This window comes from Clupea harengus, chromosome 23 (genome assembly GCF_900700415.2).
Source record: "Clupea harengus chromosome 23, Ch_v2.0.2, whole genome shotgun sequence".
Taxonomy (NCBI): domain Eukaryota; kingdom Metazoa; phylum Chordata; class Actinopteri; order Clupeiformes; family Clupeidae; genus Clupea; species Clupea harengus.
This window is the reverse complement of record NC_045174.1, coordinates 10415791-10439774: the sequence shown is the minus strand read 5'-3', so window position 1 is coordinate 10439774 and position 23984 is coordinate 10415791. Positions and strand designations below refer to the sequence as shown.

At 43.1% G+C, this 23984-nt stretch overlaps 2 protein-coding genes across 5 annotated transcripts in view; one reads left to right on the top strand and one right to left on the bottom strand.

The window, feature by feature from the left end:
* Positions 1–14727, bottom strand: part of tbkbp1 (TBK1 binding protein 1) — a 51079-nt gene extending 36352 nt beyond the window's left edge. For 3 of the 4 annotated variants that reach the window (XM_031561116.2, XM_031561118.2, XM_031561120.2), the window contains exons 1-2: positions 12735–14727; positions 12389–12583 (exon numbers count right to left, since the gene is read on the bottom strand). The gene's annotated coding sequence lies outside the window, so the exon portion shown is untranslated. Of the gene's footprint in view, positions 1–12388; positions 12598–12734 lie in introns of those variants that run through there. The other variant, XM_031561117.1, reaches the window with a different exon arrangement.
* Positions 14728–16645: 1918 nt separating this feature from the next.
* On the top strand, positions 16646–23766 carry pdk2a (pyruvate dehydrogenase kinase 2a). The gene is made up of 11 exons (XM_012814670.3): positions 16646–16882; positions 17468–17609; positions 18356–18427; positions 18576–18760; positions 18889–18978; positions 19297–19374; positions 19793–19869; positions 19971–20066; positions 20861–20971; positions 21461–21574; positions 21795–23766. The coding sequence occupies exons 1-11, from the start codon at positions 16765–16767 to the stop codon at positions 21936–21938; spliced, it is 1227 nt and encodes a 408-aa protein (XP_012670124.1). The 5' UTR covers positions 16646–16764; the 3' UTR covers positions 21939–23766.
* The last annotated feature ends 218 nt before the right edge of the window (positions 23767–23984 follow it).

Genomic DNA, 23984 nt, shown 5'->3' with positions numbered 1-23984 from the left:
CACACACACACGACACATACACCAAAAGAAGTGCACAAACACAAATGATAAAGCATGTTTCACACTCACACACACACACACTCATAATCTCATCTAGGGCAAATCATTGCAGTGAAAAATGAAGACTGAAAAAAGCCAGATAGGAAAGGCCAGTTTTGCATATAGAATGTGCGTTTCAGTGAGTGTGTGTGAGTGTGTGTGTGGGGGGGGGGATCTGTGAGTGTGTGAAGAGGGACAGTTGATGCATTGCTCCATTACTCAAAAGAAAGATCTGAAGTGTCCCTGGCAAGGACATTTAGCACTGCCACTGAGAGATGTCTCTCTATCCCATACACACACACTTTCTTCCTCCTCTCTCCTTCTCTCACACATTCTCTCTTTCCGCCTCTCTCTCTCTCTCTCTGTACTCCTCTTCTCTCCCTTTCCCTCCCTCTGGTTCTCTCTCTTTCCTAGCATGTGTACCTCTCTCCGTACCTGCATACCACGCTTTCTCTCAAGTATACACCCACACAGACACACACTCAAAAACACGTCCACACTCCTTCTCTCTCACACACACACATACTGACTGTGTAAGTTCCTCTGCCTTCTCCTCCCTCCGCTCCTCCTTTCTCTGGCACACACACATACACACACACACACACACACACACACACGCACACACGCACACACACACACACACACACACACACACACACACACACACACACACACACACACACACACACACACACTATCTTTTTCATACTCATACATTTTCTCATTCTCTCAGTCATACTCTCCTCCCTCAAAGATGAAGGCAAAACAGTGAGAAGCCTGACTGAATGAAAGAGCTGGAAATAGAGCACAAGGGGAGGGTGGTGTGTGTAAGTAGGGGAAATATAGGCGAGGGAGAGAGAGGGAGAGAGAGAGAGAGAGGGAGAGAGAGAGAGGCAAAGAGAGGGAGAGAGAGAGAGGCAAAGAGAGGGAGAGAGAGTTTTTTCTCTTTGAAGCGGTTAAACAAAGGGGGGTATGAGAGAGAGAGAGTGGAGAATGGAGCTGTACGTCACAAGGGCCAGAAGGCAGAGAGAGTGAGATAGAGTAAGAGAGAGAAAGAGGGAGAGAAAGAGAGAGAGGGAGAGAGGATGGAGAGAGAGAGGGAGCGATAGAGTGAGAGAGAGAAAGAGAGAGAGAGGATGGAAAGAGAGAGAGAGCCCGAGCATGAAGAAGACCTGGTGGTGGGTGGGCTCAGATATCTCTACACACACACACACACACACACACACACACACACCTACACACACACACACAAACACATACAAACACACACACACACACACACACACACACACACACACACAAACACACACACATGCAGCAACAGCACATGAGAGGGCGAGGAAATGAGCGAGAAATACAGCTGAGAGAGAGAAGAGGAGAGAGAGAGAGGCCAAGCATGAGAGAATGAGAGAATAGACACAGATAGAAGATGACAGAAAGCAAGAAGAAGTAGAGAATGTAACTAAGAGAGTAAGAGAGAGGGAAAGAAAATGGAAAGAAAGACAAAGATTAAAAAAAGGGGAGGATAGAGAGATGACCAAAAGCGGATAGAGAAGACAGAGATGGAGAAGATGAGTAATACAGAGTGCAAACAAAGAAAGAAAGAAGAGATGTTTAAAACCCTTTCATGGAACCATCACATGGACATGGACATCACAATAAACATAAACCAGTACGTCAAACAAATCTCACCAGGCAAACAACAAACTACCAATTATCAATTTACCACAGACCTTAGTCTACACACCAACTGTGTGGAAAAAGTCTGGCATTGTCAGAAAAGGCACATTCCACTTGAATTCTCGATTCAACTAAGGCCTTAAACATATTCACCGACTTAAAAATGTGCCCCTCCTCCTTCAATCTACTACTCTCCCAGATGGACAACTTAGTTTGCCCTATCAGAAAATGTGAACAGGCCCTCTTTTGTTGGAAGTACTTGACTCCAAACATAAACATTGTCTTTGAAAAAGTAAACCCAAGTGTACTAAATGCTACATGTAGCAATTGAAAGAGGGTTTTGAAAAAAAAACAGTGAAAAACCGCATCTGGCACATATCACAGCATACATAGAGTTGAGACATCAGACCTTAACTTTGCTACAAAGACCTTTGTGTCCATGGCACGGTGTAACACGGTGCTTTTTGTAACTGGACTGGTGTGTAACACTCTCCATGAAGGTGACTGATTCTGGCTACCGAATAAATGGGTCCTCCATTTTGTCAGGTCTCTCCTTGAGTACATTAAAATGTACACCCTTGAGAATGGCATTGTACAAGACCTTTTTCCCAGCTGTCGCAAAGCTTAAGTCCTGCGTCCCCTTAAAAGAGAGCAGCGTCTCTGTACTGTTGTCAGATTTAAATTGGTTGGGTGTATGAAATAAATCTGGAAAAGGGACATCAACTGGACCAGCATCAAAGAAAGAAAGAAAGAAAGACAGAGAGAAGAGAGAGAAGGATAGATCGTAGAAAAATGAGACAAGGATGAGAAATAAAGACAAGATGTAGCATATGAAAAAGAGGGAGGCTAAAAAAAGAGGCAGAAGAAAGATGAGGGGGTTGAGAGTGAGTGATGGTAAGAACAGAGAGAGGGAAAAAGAAAGAGGGATGAAACATGAATGTAAGAGAGAGAGGGAGAGGGAGAGGGAGAGGGAGAGGGAGAGAGAGATGTGCAGCTGCCACCCAGCAGAGAAAAGAGGAGTGGAGCCACTCTGAGCGGGTTGCCCGGGGGACGGCTGCTCATGCAACTCTGTGAGATGAGAGGAGGGGAAGATGGAGGGGGGCGTTGGGTGGAGACTGACAGGGCAACAGGGCCAAACACACACACACACACACACACACACACACACACACACAAACACACACACACACACACCACTCTGACATGGAGATATGAGGCACACAACACATTTACATCTGATCATATGAGTCACACACACATGTATCCACACACACACACACACACACACACACACACACACACACACACACACACACACACACACACACACACACACACACACACACACACACACACACACACACACACACACACACACACACAAGCACTTGCACGGTGAGATGAAGTAGTCCGATGCAGACGTTTGTGTCTCTCAAACAGCTCCCTGAGGTCGATGTTGTCAGAGGCTGCGGGTAGTGATCTTTTCCTCCACTAGCAAGCAAGGTTTCAAAGCACAAGCAGTGTGTGAGAAAATATTTATTTTATTTCAACCAAAACAGCTTACATAAGATGCTTAATATATAATTAGGCTATATGGACAGAACATATAGATGCACAGAAAATTACAAATTAACATCTTTCTCTTATGGAACAAATAGTGAGCTACTTCAGTACCATGGACAAGGGCTGCTGGATATTCAGTCATTACATATGGGTTTCTTGTGTACTCGCCTTGTGGAGTCAAAAGATGAGTTTATCTACAGAAAAGGGAGTGTTTGGTGCAATATTTGTCACAATGTTTAAAACGCAGTGGAGTCACCAGCCAATCAGAGTATGGAGAATGCTAATTTAGCTATTTTCATGAGAAATGTGGCACTACAAACGATGCACCAATTGTAACAATAAATGTCTACAACTTAAATTATGCATGCAACCACAATACCACAACCACAAGTGTTTGGTATCGCTCTTGATATCATGTTTTCGTATTTTAGAAGAATAGGGGGATATGGGATAAGTCCGTCTGAAACATCATGAGTCAGGAAGCTGGCAGTGTCTTTTCACAGTATTGGCCGTTGGGGTGCTCAGTGTGTAACAGAGCAGCTTCCTCCCCTAACCTCCTTGTCTTCTTTCATTCATTCACGCTGATCTCAGTGCAGCTGGACAGGCCTCCCAGCAATATGGTTCCTGCTTCATCGGCTCTGTTTACATCTATTTCACCCCGCCGTGGATCAGTGCCCAAACAGGCCAGCAGACAACTAGAGCGTCTCATAAATGGTAAGACCGATCGTCTGTGTGTGTGTGTGTGTGTGTGTGTGTGTGTGTGTGGGTGTCTTTCTGAAGACAGTATTGGATTGGAGTTGCCCCCCTCCCCCCAGACACACAGGCTGCTCCATCTCTATCTATTTCTCTGTCACACACACACACACACACACACACACACACACACACACACACACACACACACACACACACACACACACAAATACACGCAGAGACACACACACAACAACCCTGTGAACCATTTCCAGACTGCACTTGTCTGCTAACGACAGTGCTAATGATTACTAGATGAGATAACTTCCTCTCTTTTCTCCTCACCCTCCTCCACCACCGCCGCCGCCGCCACATCTCCCCCTCCATGGAGTTTTCCTTCCACTGCGGCTAATTTTAGCGAGCGCGGGCCCACCGTGCTCACCGGCTGATTGCTCCGCTAAGTTGTCAAGCTAGTCTGCTTTCATCCCATTGTGGCTCCAAAAGCAAATAAATACTGTTGGTTTATCATCCGCATTATTGAGCGCGATAATAATCCGTGTCATTTCACCGAGAGGCGGACCTGTCAACAACAACGCAGGCGTGCGCCAAGCAGAGAGAGTGAGAGTAGAGCACAGAGACGAACAGAGGCAGTTTTATTTTTAGGGGCACCTGGGGGAATTTTGTCGTGGTCCGGCACCATGTGCAAGGCAAGTGGGTAACCTGGTTTCCCTGAGTAAGAGAATACAAAGAGCACCAAATCCTCCACTACAGAAATGCCTGACAGACGCCGTCTCTCTCTCTCCCCCCCCCCCCCCCCCCCTCTCTCTCTCTCTCTCTCTCTCTTTCTCTTCATGTTTTGTGTTTGTGTTCTCTGGGCCTTTCAACAGCTCTCTCCCATCCGGTGTTCCTCTTTTCTTTTTTACCCTCTTTCATCCTCTTTTTTCAGTGTCAGCCTATCTTCATGTTTTTTTTGTCCTTGGGTACTCTCCTTTCCTACCCACTCTTGCTATACATTTCTCATTCAAATTTAAAGAAAACAATAGAAACATATGGAATTGACCACACAGACCATTCTTTCTCTCCCTCCTTCACTGCCACTCTCTCTCTCCCTCTCTCTCTGCTTCTCTCATTTATAGATTATATTTTATTACGCCTCCATGTTAGGCCCGGTGCCTTGAGTGGGCTGGTGAAGCCATCACGTTACAACACTGTTACATCACTCTCCTGCTCTCGCTCTCACTCTCCCTCTCCTGTTGGGCCAAGTGCTCTCACCAGATTAATGCAGGCCCACATATCAAAAGCCTTGCAGCCGTGGCCCCCTTTCACCGACAGTCACACACACCATCCTGGCTCTGGCCCCGCGACAGCATCACATGACTCCACAGCAGTTCCACAGGAACCATCACCCAAGAACTTTCAAGTTCTTTTTTTTTTTAAATGGGAAAAACGCATAAAGGGCCTCTTGGGAACGGTCGTAGAACATTCCAACAATATTCCAGTAATTATCACAGCCCCTCCGCGAGGGATTCCGGCAGTAATTCTATTTTTAATATGGAGATTATGTTTTAAAGAATCTTATCACGGTCGCCACAGCGCTTATGCATGAGCAGAAACAAAAAAAAAACACAAAAGGACTTAGATGGATGGTGAGGTCTGCCACAGGCCAGCCTTTTCCACTGCAAAACCAAAGTGCTGGCGGTCAGCCGCACGGCTAGTGCTTCTCACAGGATCCTTTGTGCTGCAGCCCACTGTATATTGGAATCTAGAGGTCAACACCTCTGTGTTCAATTACATTGGAAGGAATGGCAGAGAGAGAGAGAGAGGGGGAGAGGGAGATGGAGATGGAGATGGAGAGGGAGAGGGAGAGAGGGAGAGTGAGGAAGAGAAAGAGAAAGAGAAAGAGAAAGAAAGAGAAAGAGAAAGAGAGAGAGAGAGAGAGCTAGAGAGAGAGAGAGTAGTTGGGGAGTGGGGGAGATTAAGCAGACTAAAGTGTGTGTGGGGGGGGGGGTGCACAATGGTAAGAGAGGCTAAAATGAAACAGAAGGTGTGCGAGAGAAGATAAGGGAATGACCAGAAAGAGTGGTGAGAGAGAGAAAGAGAAGGACAGAGAGAGAGTGATAGAGAGCAAGAGAGAGACTTAAGAGCATGTGCTTGTCTCAGTCCACAGACTGTGGTCCTGTTTATCAGGAGATAGCAATCTCAGGCTGGAAGGCGGGAGCCCAGACAGAGCGGCTTCAGTCCTGAGTCCCTGCCTGCATTTAATCCCAGTGTAATTAGAGCCGTGAATATAGGACCAACCCTCACGCCATTTAATGATTCATTTAAGGAGCGAACCACTATATCCACAACACTAGGCAACAGCCGTAACCAAGATCGCTTTCCATGTTGTTTTCAAAGGATTGAGGGGAATCACTGTTATACAATTATGTGTCCAGCAGGGATATTTGATGGCATGAGAAGCACTGAGGTGAGTGATGCGGGGCTACGGAGGGAGGTGGTGCTGGATGGACGTGTCCCCCCCCCCCCACACACACACTGCTGACTCCGTGGCTCTCAGAATTTGGAAACAGCATTCGGCCAAACATCCCGACAATCAATCACCGCGGTCAAGAATACTTACAAAGTTACAAGTCCAGCACCACACACACACACACACACACACCCTCTCACTCACACACACACACACACACACACACACACACACACACACACACACACACACACACACACACACAAAGGTCTGCTCCTGGGTTCTGCAGTCACAGCAAAATGTTTGTTCTCTCTCTCCCTCTCTCTCTTTCTCTCTCTTTCTTTCTTTCTATCCCTCACCTCTTTCTCTCTCTATCTATCCTTTTTATACGTATTTGACTGTACGTTCCACCTACAGTTTCCCATTTTAGTGTGCTTGCAGTTTTCATATATACACAGATTAACCTTTTGCTCTGCAGCTGGGCAGGCTGCTTATCACCTATAGGACTGGAAATCAGGAAAAGGCCAAAAAATGTAAATGTAACTGTTTGCCGTCCTTATCGTCTGCCACGGTACACAGAGGCGAGCCTGCTGTGACTACACAACGCATCGGTGTTCCTATTACCAATTCATACACTGCCCTGGTTTTCCCTTCACACAGACAGTCTCCACAAGTACCACGGCTCTTTTAGAGACTTATGCAACAGGCGCTTTGAAAAAGTCAGAGAGATAGAGGCGAAGGCTGAAGGGATGGGTTTTGGTGGGTGGGTGGGTGTTTGGGCTGGGGTGAAACGAAAACACACGACGAGGAAAATATGTCAGAGAAACAGACAGAGAGGGAAGAAGCACTGAATGCCCTTGTGGGTTTTTGACACGCATGTTAACACATCTGAATGAGAAAATGACGATCATCTCTCTCTCTCTCTCTCTTCTCTCTTCCCTCCCCCTCCCTCCCTCCCTCCCTCCCTCTCTCTCTTTTTTTCTCTCTCCTTGTTCAATATTTTTCCCTTTTCTCATTCCCTGTCCGAGGTGCCCTTTTGTGACGGGTCCAGCCACTCATGAATATTCAAACCGAATGGCCGCGGAGCACAGTCACAGCTCCTGCCCCTCACCAAGTAGCATGCGTCAGTCTGTAAGTGCATTACATAAACCAACGACCCCATCAATGTTGCATGGGAGGTGCAGACAGCACTGGGGAAAAAAGCCACATCGCAAGTGACAAGCAAAAGAACGGGATTTTCCCAATTAGTGCAATATTCCCAGTTGTTGGTTGGTGGGGCCCTATGAATGGGTGCTTGTGTGTGTGTATGTATGTGAGTGTGTGTGTGTGTGTGTGTGTGTGTGTGTGTGTGTGTGTGCATGATAAATCCGTCATAAATGCTTATGTAAATGACTCTTGTAGGGAGAGGCGAGGCAGGTCCCTATGGGAAGAGAGTGTAGAGTGTGAGTTAATGTGGTCGCCCCCTAATAGAATCCCTACGTAAGCATGTGTGGGTTGAGAGTCACTGCATTCAGTAGCTGACTTGTTACCCAGACTTTATTTGTGTGTGTGTATATGTATGTGCGTGTGTGTGTGAGTTTGTGTGTGTGTGTGTGTGTCTATGTGTGTGTGTGTGTGTTAGAGGGTGTGCCTTTCTTTTTAATCCAGTGCTTATACTGATTACAATAATGTAATGCATTATACATTATGACCCCCACGCACTAAAGAGCTGATCAAAATTGTATATACATACATAGCTAAATTATGACTTGGAGCTAATGGTGTGCAATGTCACAATCCAATGACACAATGAATAAATACAAAATAAATAGCGTCATCCAATTTGCATGACTCAAGGCTTAGAGGTCATCTATCTCCAAAGAACTTCTTTAGTCTGGGCTGGTAACTATTTTCAAGAACTTCAGTTATTTTATGTCCAAATTTGTTTTTAATTGGCTCTTTGTTATCCCTACAAAATAATATAAATAATACTAATATAAAAATAAATAAATAAATAAATAAATAGCTGGGAGTCTAGTTAAACATTCAGCTTTTCAGAATGTTACATTCTGAAACATATGAGGTGTGAACACTAGACTAGGAGGGAAATAAATGTAACATTTCTTCATGACTTGAAAATCGTGTCCCCTAGCTATGATGAAGAATGGCGCTATTACATTACACATTACTCTACTGTCTTACTTACTTACTTCTGTATTAATGTTACTCAACTTCTACTCATTAATTCATGTCCTTCCCATCCCAGTCCAGTGAAAATAGGATTTTTGGATTAATGCACCGGACTCTGCACTAACAGTTAATCAGCCAATTCACCCAATCTCGACACTGACAGCATTGTAGATGACTAGTAAATATAAAAGTGCTAGTACCAAGTAGGGGTGGGTGGAAAAAATCGATTCTTCGATTTCTCTCGATTCTCTCTAGAACGATTCTGTCTCGATTCAGAAAAGTTAATAATCGATTTTTTAATCATTTTTTTTAACACATCCGTTTTGTGCTGAAATGCTAGCTGCATCGATTATTGTTCATAGAAAGTCATAATTGTGACAAGAAAAAGCTTTTTTCTCTAATAAAAAAATTGAGAAGGTAATTCATCTGTTGATTTTCTTTAATTATCAAACACAAAGTAGGAAGTGATTTGAGACTCTTGAGTAGCAAACTCAAATGTTTTAAAAATCGAGATGCATCGATAATCGTTTTATCGGTTTAGAATCGATAATCGGTTTAGAATCGAATCGTTGACCTCTGAATCGGAATCGAATCGAATCATGAGGTGCCAAGAGATTCCCACCCCTAGTCCCAAGCATCTCTGCAATTAGATGGCGCCAATGAAGACATCTCACTTTTATATTTACTAGTCATCTACAATGCTGTCAGTGTCGAGATTGGCTGAATTGGCTAATTAACTGTTAGTGCAGAGTCTGGTGCATTAATCCCAAAATCCTATTTTCATTTTAAATGTTGTACAGCTGTTCCCAAGAGGCCCTTTATGCGTTTTCCCATTTAAAGATGGCACCATTGGTGCCATCATTGGTGCCATCTAATTGCAGAGATGCTTGGGAAAAGTTGTCAGCACTTCTCACCAAGGAAATCTTGACACTGAATGTTCTTCAGTGTTGTTGCCGTGCAACACAATTCCATGGGCTTATATAATTCTCCTTATAAGTGAGATCGTCACAAAAGCAGCTTCACAGAGAACTGTGGCCTTGACACAGAATGATCTCCTCCTCAAGCGGCGTGCCACACTTCTGTGCTGGTAAGACTGTACACACACACACACACACACACACACACACACACACACACATGCACACACACATCAAGCCCATTCCTCCACACAACATGTCAGCACAACTGTGGGTCTGATTCTTGTTGCTGGACATCTAGAAGGCATTCAATGTCTGTGAAACTCGGACAGGGCTCTCAGCCTGAGCTCACCAACACCCTTTCTCCTCTCGTCTCAGTCCCAATGAGTGGGCACCAGTTGGGGATAGTGCTGATTAGGCACTCCTCCACAGGCTGAGCCTAATTTGTCAGGACAGCGTGGGCCACTGGTAGTTGGTGGCTTGATGTAACGCTTCACTTTGCCTGCCTCCTTCAGGAATAATTCAGTTCATTACGGATTCTCGGTTTCTGGGGTGCCGCCTGGGCTGCCAGTGTGAATGAGATTGAACCGGAACAACACCCTCCACCCTCTCTCACGCACAGGCGCACCTGTCATTAAAAGCAAGAGAATAGCTGAGCTTAGTGAATGCACCCAGACAAACTGCACACACACACACTGCACACACACACAAATACACACACACACACACACACACACACACACACACACACACACACAGACACCCCCACAGGAGGTCGGCATAAGTGACGGGTGATCAGCCTGAGGGCAGAAGTTGTGATTCACTTTCCAGCATCAGACTCTGAAATTAGCTGCTGAAGACAGCCCCCCATGGGCAGCCAGGCAAATGAAGTGCACCGTAATCAAGTCATGGGGCCAAATGAAGAGGTGTGAGGCAGAAGAGAGAGAGAGAGACACAAAGACATGGACTCAGTGGAGCTCCTGGGTGCTGTGGAACTACACTTCCCATAGTCCCAGTTTACAACATAGTGTAGACTTTCCTGCTGAGCCCCAGGATTAACACATAACCATGCTCACCACAGCTCTGGATCAGTTCGGAGTCACACCACTACCATTATACCAAGCGTACCAACACTTTCCTGTGCTCCCCGTAACATCGCTATTTAAGTTACACTATTTATGTTACTCTATTTATGTTAGACTATGCAAGACTGCAGTCAATATAAACCTCACAAGCCACGTTTTTTAGAAGTCTGTAGAATGACAGCAGTACAGGCCCCATTCACTCATTGGTTGACTGACTGTGTTACACACTCTAGCCAACAACTAGTCTACCACCAAAGCGATCAGTCAGAGCAACCCTCAGTGTACCAGTATCATCACTCCACACTGTTGTTGAGTTCAGATTCATTTAATTTCATTGGTTGCATTTATGAATATGTAACCCAGGATCTTTCAACTTTTTTCCTTAGGTATTTGTTGTCAATCATTTTTATTTCAGTGTCCACATTCCTTTATACAAGACAGTTAAGATAAAGTGTGCTATCTAGCAGTGTGTTTTGAGAAAATATTAATGTAGAACAAGGGTATTATGAGTTTGGCTTTTCATGTTTATCTTCATTAAAAGCTTTAGTTTATTTACAAAACAGTTCCCTGCCATTTCACGTTCACTCTGAGCACATAAACAGCTCTTGCAACACGAAATTTAGGCTTACAATGTTACCGTGTACGTTTCAGAAAGATGCATTTCAGGACCACGGTGCTGTCCATTATCAGCTATGTCTCAATTGCTCACGTGTTTTACAGATTTAAAACAGAGGGGTCAACACGGAGGAAACAACAGAGACACATGATGTTGTGTCTGTTTGCTTTATGTGCTAAATTAATCTTTAAAGGTTTTGTTGGGCATCTAAATAACTCGGCATGACGGTATATTGTTTTAATTTTGATGATAAACTACAAGCGTGTCACGCCCGTCTGATTCTGTTTTGGTCCAACCGCTGCTTGTTTTGTCATGGAATTGAGTCCTTGCTTGCTGACGTATGGTGCAGATCAATGGGCATGAGTTATGATTGCAGATCAGCTGACACAAAGGTAAACGGTCTCAAGCCAAATGCCTTTGCGCCGATCCATCATGCCCTGTCATTTCTCAATCTGGCACGCATTCCTTGATACGCTGAAAGCCCTGACATGAGTCAAGAGGGGAAATCTAGCCAGAGGAGCGGGCAATCTCTCAAAAGGCTTTCTCTCGACCTGTCTTATTAATTAACGGCAAACCTTCTGTGACCTTACTAAAGAGATAACATCGTTTAGGTATATGTCAAGTCTGAATAAAACACAACAACAGACTTGTTTTACTCACAATACCACGGTTCCGAGCAAAACAAAAAAAAGCCAAATTATGGACAATGCTTAAAACTACAGGATAATTCAAATAGGTCCCTGACAGAGGCTTTACATTTTTAACCCCCTCATGAAGTTCTGAGGTTTGAGTCGATTGCCAAACTCCACACAGATGGTGCTGATCCTGCTAACCGCAAGCGTCTCCTTTAAGAAGAAATACGGTTTTGTTCAACTACAGCGCAAATTTATGTTCGATTCATGTCAACAGTCGTCCAAGGACAAAATCGCACGAGTCATGCCAATCCCTGCAAGACAACACAGCTGGCACACATTTGCCCCTATTGTTTCCCCAATGCACGGTGCTTTGATGAGGCATCATCTTGGAACATGGCTGTATACACGGTGCGCTGTCTGCCTCTGCACGTTTGGTTACATACTCCGAAAAGACTCCATGGTGCTCTCGGGTTCGCTTCCATACCAGCAAGAAAACCCAGATTAAACGTGACAATACTCACGTCTTCCCATTGATCGGTCCGTGAATGCCATAGCTCGGGTAGGGCACCCGGAAAGTGCTGGTTTGTTCAGTGTTGGATGCCAGCTGATCTCGCCTGCTGTTCCCAGTTCGCTGTCAGTGGAGCAGTTCTTCTCAGCAGCGCTCGATGTGGGAGATCACACTGTTCTGCGTTGGATTGGTGAAGATTCTCGTGGCGCTGATTGGAGCGTCACCGTCGAGGTGAAGAAACATATCATAAGTAAATGTTTTCCTATTACGACAGTAGTATCCTGTCATGTAAATGTATGACAATATTTTTTGTCATTTATGTTTGTTATAATTAGACAAATAAATTAAAGACACAATACCTTCTTTGCTTGTCAGCGACGGTAAACGAATGCTATATGTACGCAGGCCAATGCTTGCCTGACTACAATCCACACTTGCACCATGTGCACCATTGCCTGACTATTCTACAATTCACCTTTGTGACCCAGTACGCTCAGAGAGGGAGAAAGGGAGATGACGTAGAGAGAAGAATACAGGACCGGGACTGAAGTGTAGGTCCTTGCTCTCTTGACCTCTTGTTTCTCCAAATTACAAACCCTTGCACTTGTCATCACAATGAGCACAATGATACAACAATACACAAAATGTGTTTGAAACCCCGCAAAACGATTAAATCAATATCCTGATTCATTTCAACATGTGTGTCTTTTTCACTTACTCGGACTCAGTTTGCAATTATGTTTTTCACTTTCTTCAACATGAGAAGTGGCCATGTGTAAGTTGTATATGGTTATAACCTACACTACTCAGAAAGAGCTAGAAGGTGTAGTAGCAGACACATGTAAGGGATGGAGACCACACTCATGCTAGTTTTTGTCTGTAAATACATGACACAAGATCTGATGTTCATGTAAGACACTGGTTTGATTAAATGAGAGCCTTTTAAAGGATTGCTGTGTGTTTTTTGTCCACTAGAGTGCAGTATAATACAAAATAGATCTTCGGTGTAACTATCTTGCTCTGATTTTGTTTTGCTACTTTATTGCAATGTTCTTTTCTCCAAGTTTCAAGCAATTCTTCATTTTACATCACCTTGCTAGTCTTTCTTTTTATACTTAATAAAGAAGAATAGTAACATTCAATTGAAATGAACAAACAATCTTTTTAAACAATAAATGTTTGTTAGATACCCATACAGATTAGGCAGAATTTTGGGGTAACAGCCAGCTAGCTACCCACTGGAGCACGAGTACCTAGAATTGAATGGCTGAATGACCTCTTATTTTTTTTTTTTTTGTCTTATTTGTAATTGCTGTCAATAAAACAACTATAAACACTGTAAAAATTGACATGTTCAGTAGCCATCAGAGACCTACAGTTTGAATTGGTACCAGCATGTGAATGTGAACAGAGCTTAGTTTTATAGCTACAGAGTGACCTTTGCAAAAACAAAATGATGACAGACCTACTACACAAGATGCTGAAAAAGCTGATGTGCATCAGTTTGTGTGCTCCCTAGGCGTTATGCATTATTAGTACTGAAATGAAAAAATAAAGACTGTGGTTTCTTTACCTAGCTGAATCTGTAATCAATACATAGAATGTAAGAAGCTATGATGGCATTATTTGGCCTTCTTACCAGAAGTAATTTGGGGTCGTGATTGTGGTCCATTTAGCAGTAAGAAGAGCAAGAATTCCAAGAATTCCAACAACTCCTTGGTACGTCGCATTGGATAAAAGCATTTGCTAAATGACTAAATGTAAATGTAAATGTCAGAATTTGGGAATAGCTGTGGATACTTCAGTGAATAGTAGTGTATAGTTTGTGATTTATGTAATTTATGATCTTTGTGTTCTGAGAGCACTGAACGTGGTTGTGTTGATTGAGAATAGAGATTGTTTGCTTTGGTTTGACAAAATGTATTTCCTATGCAAATCATTGAATACTGTATTTGTATGTACATATGGACTACAACAAACCTTACCAGCAGACTGTGCAGTGCACACTGCACATAGCACAACATGCCAGACATGCCTACTGAAGATAGTTGTCAATGAAGTGCATCATTCTAATTGATTCTACAAAACTGTGAGAAGTTACAATTAGTTAGTAGTTAATGTTTAACATAGCAGTAGGCTACAGTAGATTCATAGGGATTTCCGTTTTGTGTTTATGGTTTGATGTGCTTCATCTATAGAAAATTAACAATGATTCCAGAAATGTGAAAAACATAAACAAATAGATAAATAAATACAGTAACATAACAGCAACCAGTCTAGGCACCAGCTGTGATGGCATGCCTCAGTTGTCGGTCGATAAAACCAATTCTGATTCTCCACTCAGTCGCTTCAACCCCCCCACCCCCCTCTCTCTCTCATTCTCTCTCTCTCTTTCTAACTCTCTCTCTCTCTTCAGCTATGAAGCCACACAAAATGATTGATCACGTCGGTTGAAAAGTGCTGTATGAGAGAGAAGGGCTTCGGGACAAAAGCGGGCCACTGGCTCCCCCTGCTCAGCCACAGAGGAAATTTCCACTGAGCTTTGGCTCCTAACTTCCCACCCAAACAAGCTTATGGGGGAACAATTACCAAGGCATTGGTGAAATGCAGAGGCTAGCCCATTAGTGTGACATAACAACCAGGGCAGTTCACAGGTTGGGGATGTGAGTGCGGGGGCTGGGTAGATACTCCAGGGGGAGAGTGGAAATGTACCAGTCTTGTTTCAGGCTATGTGGGCTAAATCACAGAGAAGCCATTAAATGCAAATGGGAAACAAGACGGAGCCATTTGGCCTTGTTTTGGTCTTCTCTCTCTATCTCTGCATGGTGAGGCAGGCGGGGCGATCTGTAATCCAGAGCAAAAAGGAAAGTTGAAAAGTGTGCATCAATGTAAATCATCTATATATTACAAGCACATATATTTACATAGAGATATTTTTTAAATAAAGCAACCTAAGAACCCAGTTTGCCAAGCACAGGGAGGGTCCCGTTTTGTTTCCCACTGTTTGCCACATGATGGCAGTGATTTACAAAGATTAACAGCCCTTTATCGACAACCAGTATCAATACTAATTTGTGTTTGTAGAGACTGTTTAATAAATCTGTCATGGCAGAAGCACATCAAAACACAAGCCTATGTGTCATCTATGCCAGGGGGAAATCTTGCTCCTGGATGATGCTCCTGTGTATCTCTGTTTTGGTGTTTCTGTTTGCAGTTCTTTTTTAAATACACAAGTTGACAACACTTTAGAAAACATACATAGGCCTAGCGTGCACAAATGTTTTCCATGTTTAGCTGGTGTTGGGTGTGATTGGAATGTTCAGAGCATTTTTTTTATTTCTAATTGGGCGGAGGACATAAAATATGCATGGTTGACCATGCTGTTGTCGAGATAACCCTGGGTTACATAAGGCTGGAGGTGGTCCATCAGATTCACAGAGGAACATTGTGTGCCCAGCAATGGAGTTAGGCTATTAAATACAGTGGGTAGGAAATGCTTTGTCCCTGCAGTTACCAATAGGACCGCATGATAATCTTGGCAGAAGAAAGTCAAAAGTGTAAACAGTTAACTGTATCAGAGAACAATAATTGCCCCCACAGTGTCATGGGCCTACAGTGCTGCAACATCACTACAAAACATTAGCTGTTTCTACAATCGGGCCAAATCCGGACGACATTTACATTTAGTCCTTTGTCCAAAGCGACGTACAAGGGAGAGAACAGTCAAGCTAAGAGCAATAAAAACCTGGTGTAACAATAAATACTACTTTACATAAGAAATAGAAAAGATTCGGTGTTCATTTAGCATATTTCGTCTCTCAACTGCGTATACAGTTTCTCAGTCATCAATTGGCATCAATTCTGAGAGGTAAAATGTGTGCGCGAATACAAAGTTCTAATATTTTGCTGCTATCTAGTCAGACTGGCCGCGCAGGCCCTGTGTGAGTGGAAAGGAGACGACTACAGCCCTCGCTGTACTCAACTCTCGTGAGCTCGGTTGTACGGTTGAACTGCAGAACGCGATATGTGAGATGCTTTTTCAGTGCTTTGTCAACACAATAATCCACCAAATGACAAAAAAAGTCGTTAAATTTGTCGCTAGTCGCTTTTTGCTAATTAAGTCGCCAAGGGGGTCTGGAAAGTCGCCAGATATAGCGACAAAGTCGCCAAGTTGGGAACTCAACTCTGCCGCATCGTCCTATTGGTCAAAGTGGGAATTGGTGGGCTGGGCTTTGGTCAAACATGTGCCTCTGTGGAGCAGTCAATACATAACAATTACTGTTTGATTACTTGACTGCGGCAGTGAGCTTGCCTGCTACGTTAGCTGACAAGTAGGCGATCGCTATAGCTTTTGTGTTTTGAAACGTAACCAGCGTAACAACTCTGACAATGAAGTTCGTTAGGTTTATAATGAAGAACGCCGCGTTGGCAAATGTGCCAAAACATATTGAACATTTTTCCAAATTTTCGCCATCTCCAATTTCAATGAAACAGTTCATCGACTTTGGTGAGTAGGATGAACATTCATTAACGTCTGACTTAGTCTACAATATCTTTAGTTCATACCAAGCCTAACAATAAAGCTAAGAATCATGGTTAGAAAACCTACAGTTATCATTAAGCCTCTAGCTCACAGGCATGTGAACCATGATCCAGATGCGTTGTATGCTATAGACCAGGCTAATTTTGTAATAGTTTCAGTGTAAGTTTTGAAACCGACCAGTGCTCTGTAATGTGTGTAAAGTCTATGTATTGGTATTTGCCATAAACAAAATGAGCAGATCCAGATTTCCACTCAGTGCGATGGATGTGTTAACACTCCCAGGGTATTGCGTCATGTAGTGTTGAAGGTTCAGCAAGTTAAACTGATGGCTAGATTTGATGAGCTAGAAGGTCGCATTAATAATGATAGTATTGTGTACATCACACACCATCTTGGCCAATTATTTGTATATTTGTCTTGTTAATGAGACCATAATAAATCGTACGATTTGGGTATAAGTTAGCTTGATGCTACAGCTATTAGCCTATGTAAACTAACAATCGAATGTATTGATTACCGCCCTCATCACATTGTCATTGTCAATTTCAGGTTCTTCTAATGCATGTGAGAAGACATCATTCGTATTCCTCAGGCAGGAATTACCCGTGCGGCTCTCCAACATCATGAAAGAAATCAATTTACTCCCCGATCGGTTGCTTACGACCCCGTCAGTACAAATGGTCCAAAGTTGGTACGTGAAATCCAAAGACTCAAGTGACAGTGTGTGACACTGTATGAGAAAATAGAACAGACATTCAGTTCTTCAGGGAAATACGTCACTCATTGCTCATCACATACCTGTTGGACTATAAATAAAAACTTAATCCAAACAATGTTGTTGACGTCTAGGCACGGGGCCCCCTGCCCTACATTCCAGGAGGGAGCTAGTGGTGGTGAACTCTGTCCTAGTTTCTAGCACTACTGATCTAGTCAACTCTACTGATCATGTCAACTCCAGTCTTCCGTTTGTTAAGCGATCCGTGGATATTTTTATGGGAGTCGTGGCACAAGCCAGACGTTTCAGCTCGAACCTTCTGCTTGTGGGCATTGTCACGGTAATGTAAAATGCTCCTGGAGATATGCACCTACTAGTGTTGTCTAGTCTGCACCGTTATCCGTTGAATGAGTCATCATGAGACATAAACATGAAGCAGAGGAGATTATCGTGGCCTATGGGGGAGTTCGCGAGACCGTTTATGAAAGACACTAGAGAGGGAACAACATGTTCCACGTCATACTGTATACACAATACACATTATCAGTTCATGGAACAGACATGCTGAGTTTTTTTATGACCACCTCTTGGAGAGAGTGTCTGTTATTTGTTCGGGCCAAGAAAGGATGTTCCTTATATAAACATGACTATAAGAAGAGCAGTCTCTGACAGTGTTTGTATTATGTATGCTTACCCAGTCAATCTGCCTCTAACCTTTCCAGGTATATTCAAAGCTTGGTGGATATTCTGGAGTTCCTGGAAAAGTCACCTGATGACCACAGTGTTTTGGCAGAGTGAGTTTTCATGATTGAGTCAGTTTTGCTTACGTGTCCCTCCTTTTGACAATGCCAGTCAACTACAGATATAACCTGCATAAAAACAAATTATTCCTGGTTTCTCAGAAGCAAGATGTGTAACATCACTGAGTGACTTCTGTCGTAGGTTTGTGACCACGCTGATGAATATCAGGAACAGGCACAATGATGTGGTCCCCACCATGGCTCAGGGGGTTCTTGAGTACAAGGAAGCCTTCGGCCAGGATCCAATCACCAATCAGAATATCCAGTACTTCCTGGACCGCCTCTACATGAGCCGAATATCCATCCGAATGCTCATCAACCAGCACAGTGAGTTCTCCTTTGTCTTAGAGGTTTCCATGGTCCACGTTAAAGGGAAACGTTGGGATTCCTTTGGGATTCCTCCTCCTTGGACCTTGTTATTCCTATTTGGTAAAACCAATGATTTGCCCTTACAGCTCTTGTCTTTGATGGAGAAATGAAACCAGTTGACCCCAGCGCAATTGGGAGCATCGACCCTCACTGCTCTGTGACAGAGGTTGTCCGAGGTAAGAAAGGGCCCTTCTAACCTGTGCAATGCCTCTCCCTGATGTTTGAAACGTTCAGTTGTCAAGAAAAGTGTCAAAAGAGTTTAAACCTTATTTGCTGTACTGTTAGAACGTTTTTAGCATTACAGTTTTGTCTAGGTTGGAAATGATAGGGGGGGGTTATTCGTCACTTTATTTGTATCTGAATTAAAGTTGCAGTTTGTGACCTTTAACATGCTATCTTCTGTAACCCACCAGTTGTTAAACTGGTTTTACTAGAAAAACCTAAATGTTGTTGTTTTAAAAAATTATATACAATAAGCTATTTTCTTTCCACAGATTCTTATGAAAATGCCAAGGCACTTTGTGAACAGTATTACGTCATCTCTCCTGATCTTGTCTTGAAAGAACTAAACAGTGAGTGAAGTTTTATTATTATTTTGTATTGTATTGTTTCTCACAGAAAAAACGAGGCAGTACACAGTAAGCAATGTAAATCGTTGGAACTGAGCCTGATGGTTCATTTATACACTTTTGTCCATCGCATTATTCCGTAGTCTGTGGAGGGTGTGTTTGTATATATTCGTGTAATGCTTCGATGATGAGTTGACCCTCTCATGCAGAAGCAATGCGGGAGTTTCTTTGGTTGACTGGCTTGGCCAATATTTACACTGTGGGTACTGTTCCTTGAAGAACACCTTTAACAGCTATGTTTGTTTGAATTCCCGCAGCTCTTGATTTGAGATGACTAAAAAACCCTACAGAAATCAGATAATCAGTGATAAAATCACACCATTGCTAACTAAAATTGTTTTGTTTTTTGGGTCTGTTACAGCTAAAAACAGGATGGAGTCCATAAATATGGTTTACGTGCCTTCCCATCTCTATCACATGCTGTTTGAGTTATTTAAGGTACGTTTCATCTTAAGACACTGTTCACGACTGCAGTGAAAGATGTGGAGGACTGCCCAAAGACTGCGGTGTGACAACCTGGTTTTTCCTCTGTTCTGCAGAACGCCATGAGAGCCACCATTGAAAACCACAAGAACAGCACCCTGCCACCTGTTGAAGTTATGGTGGCAATCGGAGGGGAGGACTTGTCTATTAAAGTGAGCCAACATTTCGTTTTTTTGCCCTTTTAAATTATCTGAAGGGAAACACGAAACCTTTTTTTTTCATGTTATTGTTAAACATAACTAATATGTAACATGTTGTACAGGGAAGTCATCAACTGGTACATAGTGACATAGTTATTTCCTACAGCTGCCAGTATATTTTCATACATTTATATTGTTAATGTGTAACAAACGTTTAGCTGCAAAGGAGAACTGTTCTGCATGAGTGCATTCGAGAATCCGTAATACACAATAGCTGTACAAATCCATGCTTATGAGGCTTTCCTCACCACCAGTGTCACTTCCACCAGAATCTTATAATGAGATTATGTAAGCCTCATTAATTTTGGCGATTCTTTCATTTTGACTCCAGCTGATAGTCTTAGGTAAGATTAGCACAATTGAGGATGCATTGAGGGGCTTTGTGAAAAGGCAGTTAACCCCGTCTGGGTGAAACCAGAGGCTGTACTGTTGTGAGGCCCTTGTTGTGAGTGGTGCGGAACTGTACAGAGCACCTGCTGTGCTGATTTAACACAATGGAACAGCACAGGGTGGCCTTGTTGTGTGGTTACCTTGACAACATGCATAATGGAGAGTCTGCCTCGCCCCTGACCAGCGCTCTGCCCTTGGCTCAGCGGCAACCATCATCGCCCCACCTGACTGTCTGTCAGTGACGGCGAGTTGTTACCACAGTAACTGAATGAGTTTGCTTGTGCTTTCTTTCTTTCTTTCTCTCTATCTCTCTCTCTATCTATCTATATATCTATCTCTTTCTTCTTTCTGATTAGGTAAGTGACCGTGGTGGCGGAGTGCCCTTCAGGAAGATGGAGAAACTCTTCAGCTACATGTACTCCACTGCTCCCGCTCCACAGTTTGGCCCCTATGACCGGCCTCCTCTGGTAAACACCCTCTTGCTCCCCCTGAGCCCCTCAGTCACAGATCACTGTTAGCAGTATGCCTGTTATGATCAATCTATTCCACGTATACACAGATAAGAATTTTAGGTTTAAAGATGGACCTGTGTTATCACTAGCTGCCCATATATGTGTTTCAGATTTAAGCATTTAAGTGTACTTAAATTTCAGTCACTCGAGGGTCAAACAAAGGTCATAACATACCATAATGTTTTTTTTTCCCATACGACCTTACAGCGTAACCAAGCTTTTTATTAAGACAGATAAGTAGCACATACAAGATAGGAATAACTTAATTGATTCCAAAGGGGGAAATTAATTAAAAATGAATTAAAATACATTAAAATGGAAAGAAATGTGGTACAGGTTTGTTTTGCCAGTACAAAAGCTCGGGTTGGAACCCAGTGTCCTGGCCTCAGTTGTTCATGCCAGCAGTGTTTAGTGTTCACCCTCTCCTTGTTCCGCTGTCTGCAGGCTGGCTTTGGCTACGGTCTGCCCATTTCTCGTCTCTATGCCCAGTATTTCCAGGGAGACCTCCAGCTCTACTCAATGGAAGGTTATGGAACTGATGCCATCATTCACCTGAAGGTAATAGATCTAGTAATACATGCACTTTATGGGTTTAATCACATATTGAATAATAGTTTCATTAATAATCTAATTTGGAAGAAAAAAACAAATGAATATTACATCTTACAAGAATATATTTGTCAAGTCATATTTTCATATGGATTTAATTCTGATAGTAACCCATATATCATTCATAGCGAACGTATATTTAATGTCCTGTTGTCTCTCTCCTGTACAGGCCTTGTCCACTGATTCTGTGGAGAGACTACCGGTGTACAACAAGACAGCCAAGCGTAACTACAAAGTCAGCCAAATGGCCGACGACTGGTGCGTGCCCACCAGAGAGCCTCTGGACCTCGCCGTGTTCCGTCTGGCCAAATGAGAAAACAAAACCCCGTAACCGAGTGTCAGATTTGCTAGCAGGGGATCCTGCTATGAGCCAGGCCAGACCGGACCGATGGGCTTTGGGGGTAGATACTTCAGGACAGTGCCCTGTTAGGGTGAGGTAATCATGGGTTTAGCTTTCCCAGATTCAAATTAAAGCGGTTACTTAGTGGTATCAGCTACTTCTAGTGACGTCACTTGATCCCCTCCATCCACAAAATGACCTTTACTTCTCCCAGCCTGAAAGTACATATTTACTTAACAATCCTCTCAGTATTTCTTTCATAGGAATGAAAGACCAGGGACACATGTCAGTTGACATGCATATTTGATTAGAAGCACAACGGAGCTTTCTTGTTTAACACTATCCACGTTATTGGAGTTAGTTTGGGATTCTGTGGGAGAAGAAAGAATTCCCTGGGGTGCCTTTACTGGTGAGACTGGTGGAACCATGTCAAAGCAGCCTCGGCATGCTTAGCTGTTTGTAGGGAGAAACCTGTGCGTAGGTTGTGAAATGCGATGGAGATTTTACTCCAACAGCTTGGCATTTTTAAGGCCTGAGCGATCTCCGATTCAGCGCTCTGATAGAAGACACCAACCTTTGATCTAATCGTTTCATTTGAGAGTTGGTCAGGGATAGGAATGAAAGAAAAAGAAGTGTGTCTTTCTACAGGCACCGTATAATTAAGGATGGAAAGACTTACGTAGGGAAAAAAGAACTGAACAGAATGGAAAAGAGAAGGTCTCCCCTTTGAAGTGATCAAAGAAATATGTTCTGAGATTCTAGAGTTCATTTTCTCTGAATCATGGCCAAAAGCACCTGTCCTTTTGTAATTGGTGATTTTTATGACTGGTCTAAAGACAAAAATAGCAGTACTCTACAATCTCTGCATCTATCACAAAGTTAACTGTGCTGGATAAGGGCCTGCTTTAAATGCAGACCGTCTTACCCCTTGTCCTTTGTTTAAATTGGAGTTCTACTGTACTCTAGTCTAGCCAGTCTGTTGACCAACACGTCAGCTATATTTGTTCAAGCTCATTTGGTAATACTGCCAAAATCCAAGCCTGTCTCTCCCTCCACAATCCGACCCACTTCATTCGCTGCCAAGTTGACCTGTAACTCCAAAAGACTTGATAAGATCCACGTGCCCCCAGCGAAGCGGAATGCCTTCTTGTCAACACCAGGTCCTTCGTAGCTTCTCTTTGTAGCAACCACAGCGTCGGTACACCCTACCTCCCCAACCTCCTCCATTTTCCTCCAATGTGTTATACTTGGTCTGCTCAAAAATGCATGCAGCCTTTTTAAAAGCATGACAAAACAAATGTTATTTGTTTTTATTTTATTTTATTTTATTGCTACTGCTGTTCAATGCACTGGATAGACTATGGATATCAAGTACTTCTCACAAATAATTGTAGCATGTCAGCCTGTTTGCTGTAGACCAGGCAAAAAAGACTAGCAGAGAACCCGTAGCTTTCTGCGTAAACTACCTCAGTTTAGTGGGGATGTGTGTCGCCATTGTTACCTTTTAAAGCCATGACCTGTAGTACTGTAAGTGCGACACGTGGGCCTTTCATCTCTTTGTCTCCTTATGTGCCTTCTCATAGAGAGCCTAAATGTCACTGTTTTAAGTGTGGACCATGCACGTTATACTCCTGTTCAGAATTCCAGAGGATTGACTGTTGTTATTTTTGTGTGTGTGTAACACAGAAAATGTTGTTCTTATTTTTGTTCCAAAAAGTGAATCTATTTTCCAAGTGTTGATGATGTGTAAATAAACATTTCCAAGTGATTAAAGTGATTTTATCTGGTGTTTTAAAAACAAGAGCGATTTTTGTCATGATCTAGTACTTAGTGATATGGGGTCTGTGTATGGTAGCATGTAAAATGATATCGGCTCTGATGTACTATAGAGGGACTTAAATGATGGCACTACTGCTGTAGCAGTATTCTGTCAGTATCGGTTGGGCTTCAGTTGCCTCCTGGTTTTCCCTGAATGAACCCCCCGGGGTTAGTCATCTGGTCCTGTCACTGCCCTCTTTC

Coding starts and splice junctions, on each gene's coding strand:
- pdk2a (XM_012814670.3), top strand. CDS start 16,765: ATGAAGTTCGTTAGGTTTATAATGAAGAACGCCGCGTTGGCAAATGTG. Junction 18,428..18,575: donor GACCACAGTGTTTTGGCAGA/GTGAGTTTTCAT, acceptor CTTCTGTCGTAG/GTTTGTGACCACGCTGATGA. Junction 18,761..18,888: donor AATGCTCATCAACCAGCACA/GTGAGTTCTCCT, acceptor TTGCCCTTACAG/CTCTTGTCTTTGATGGAGAA.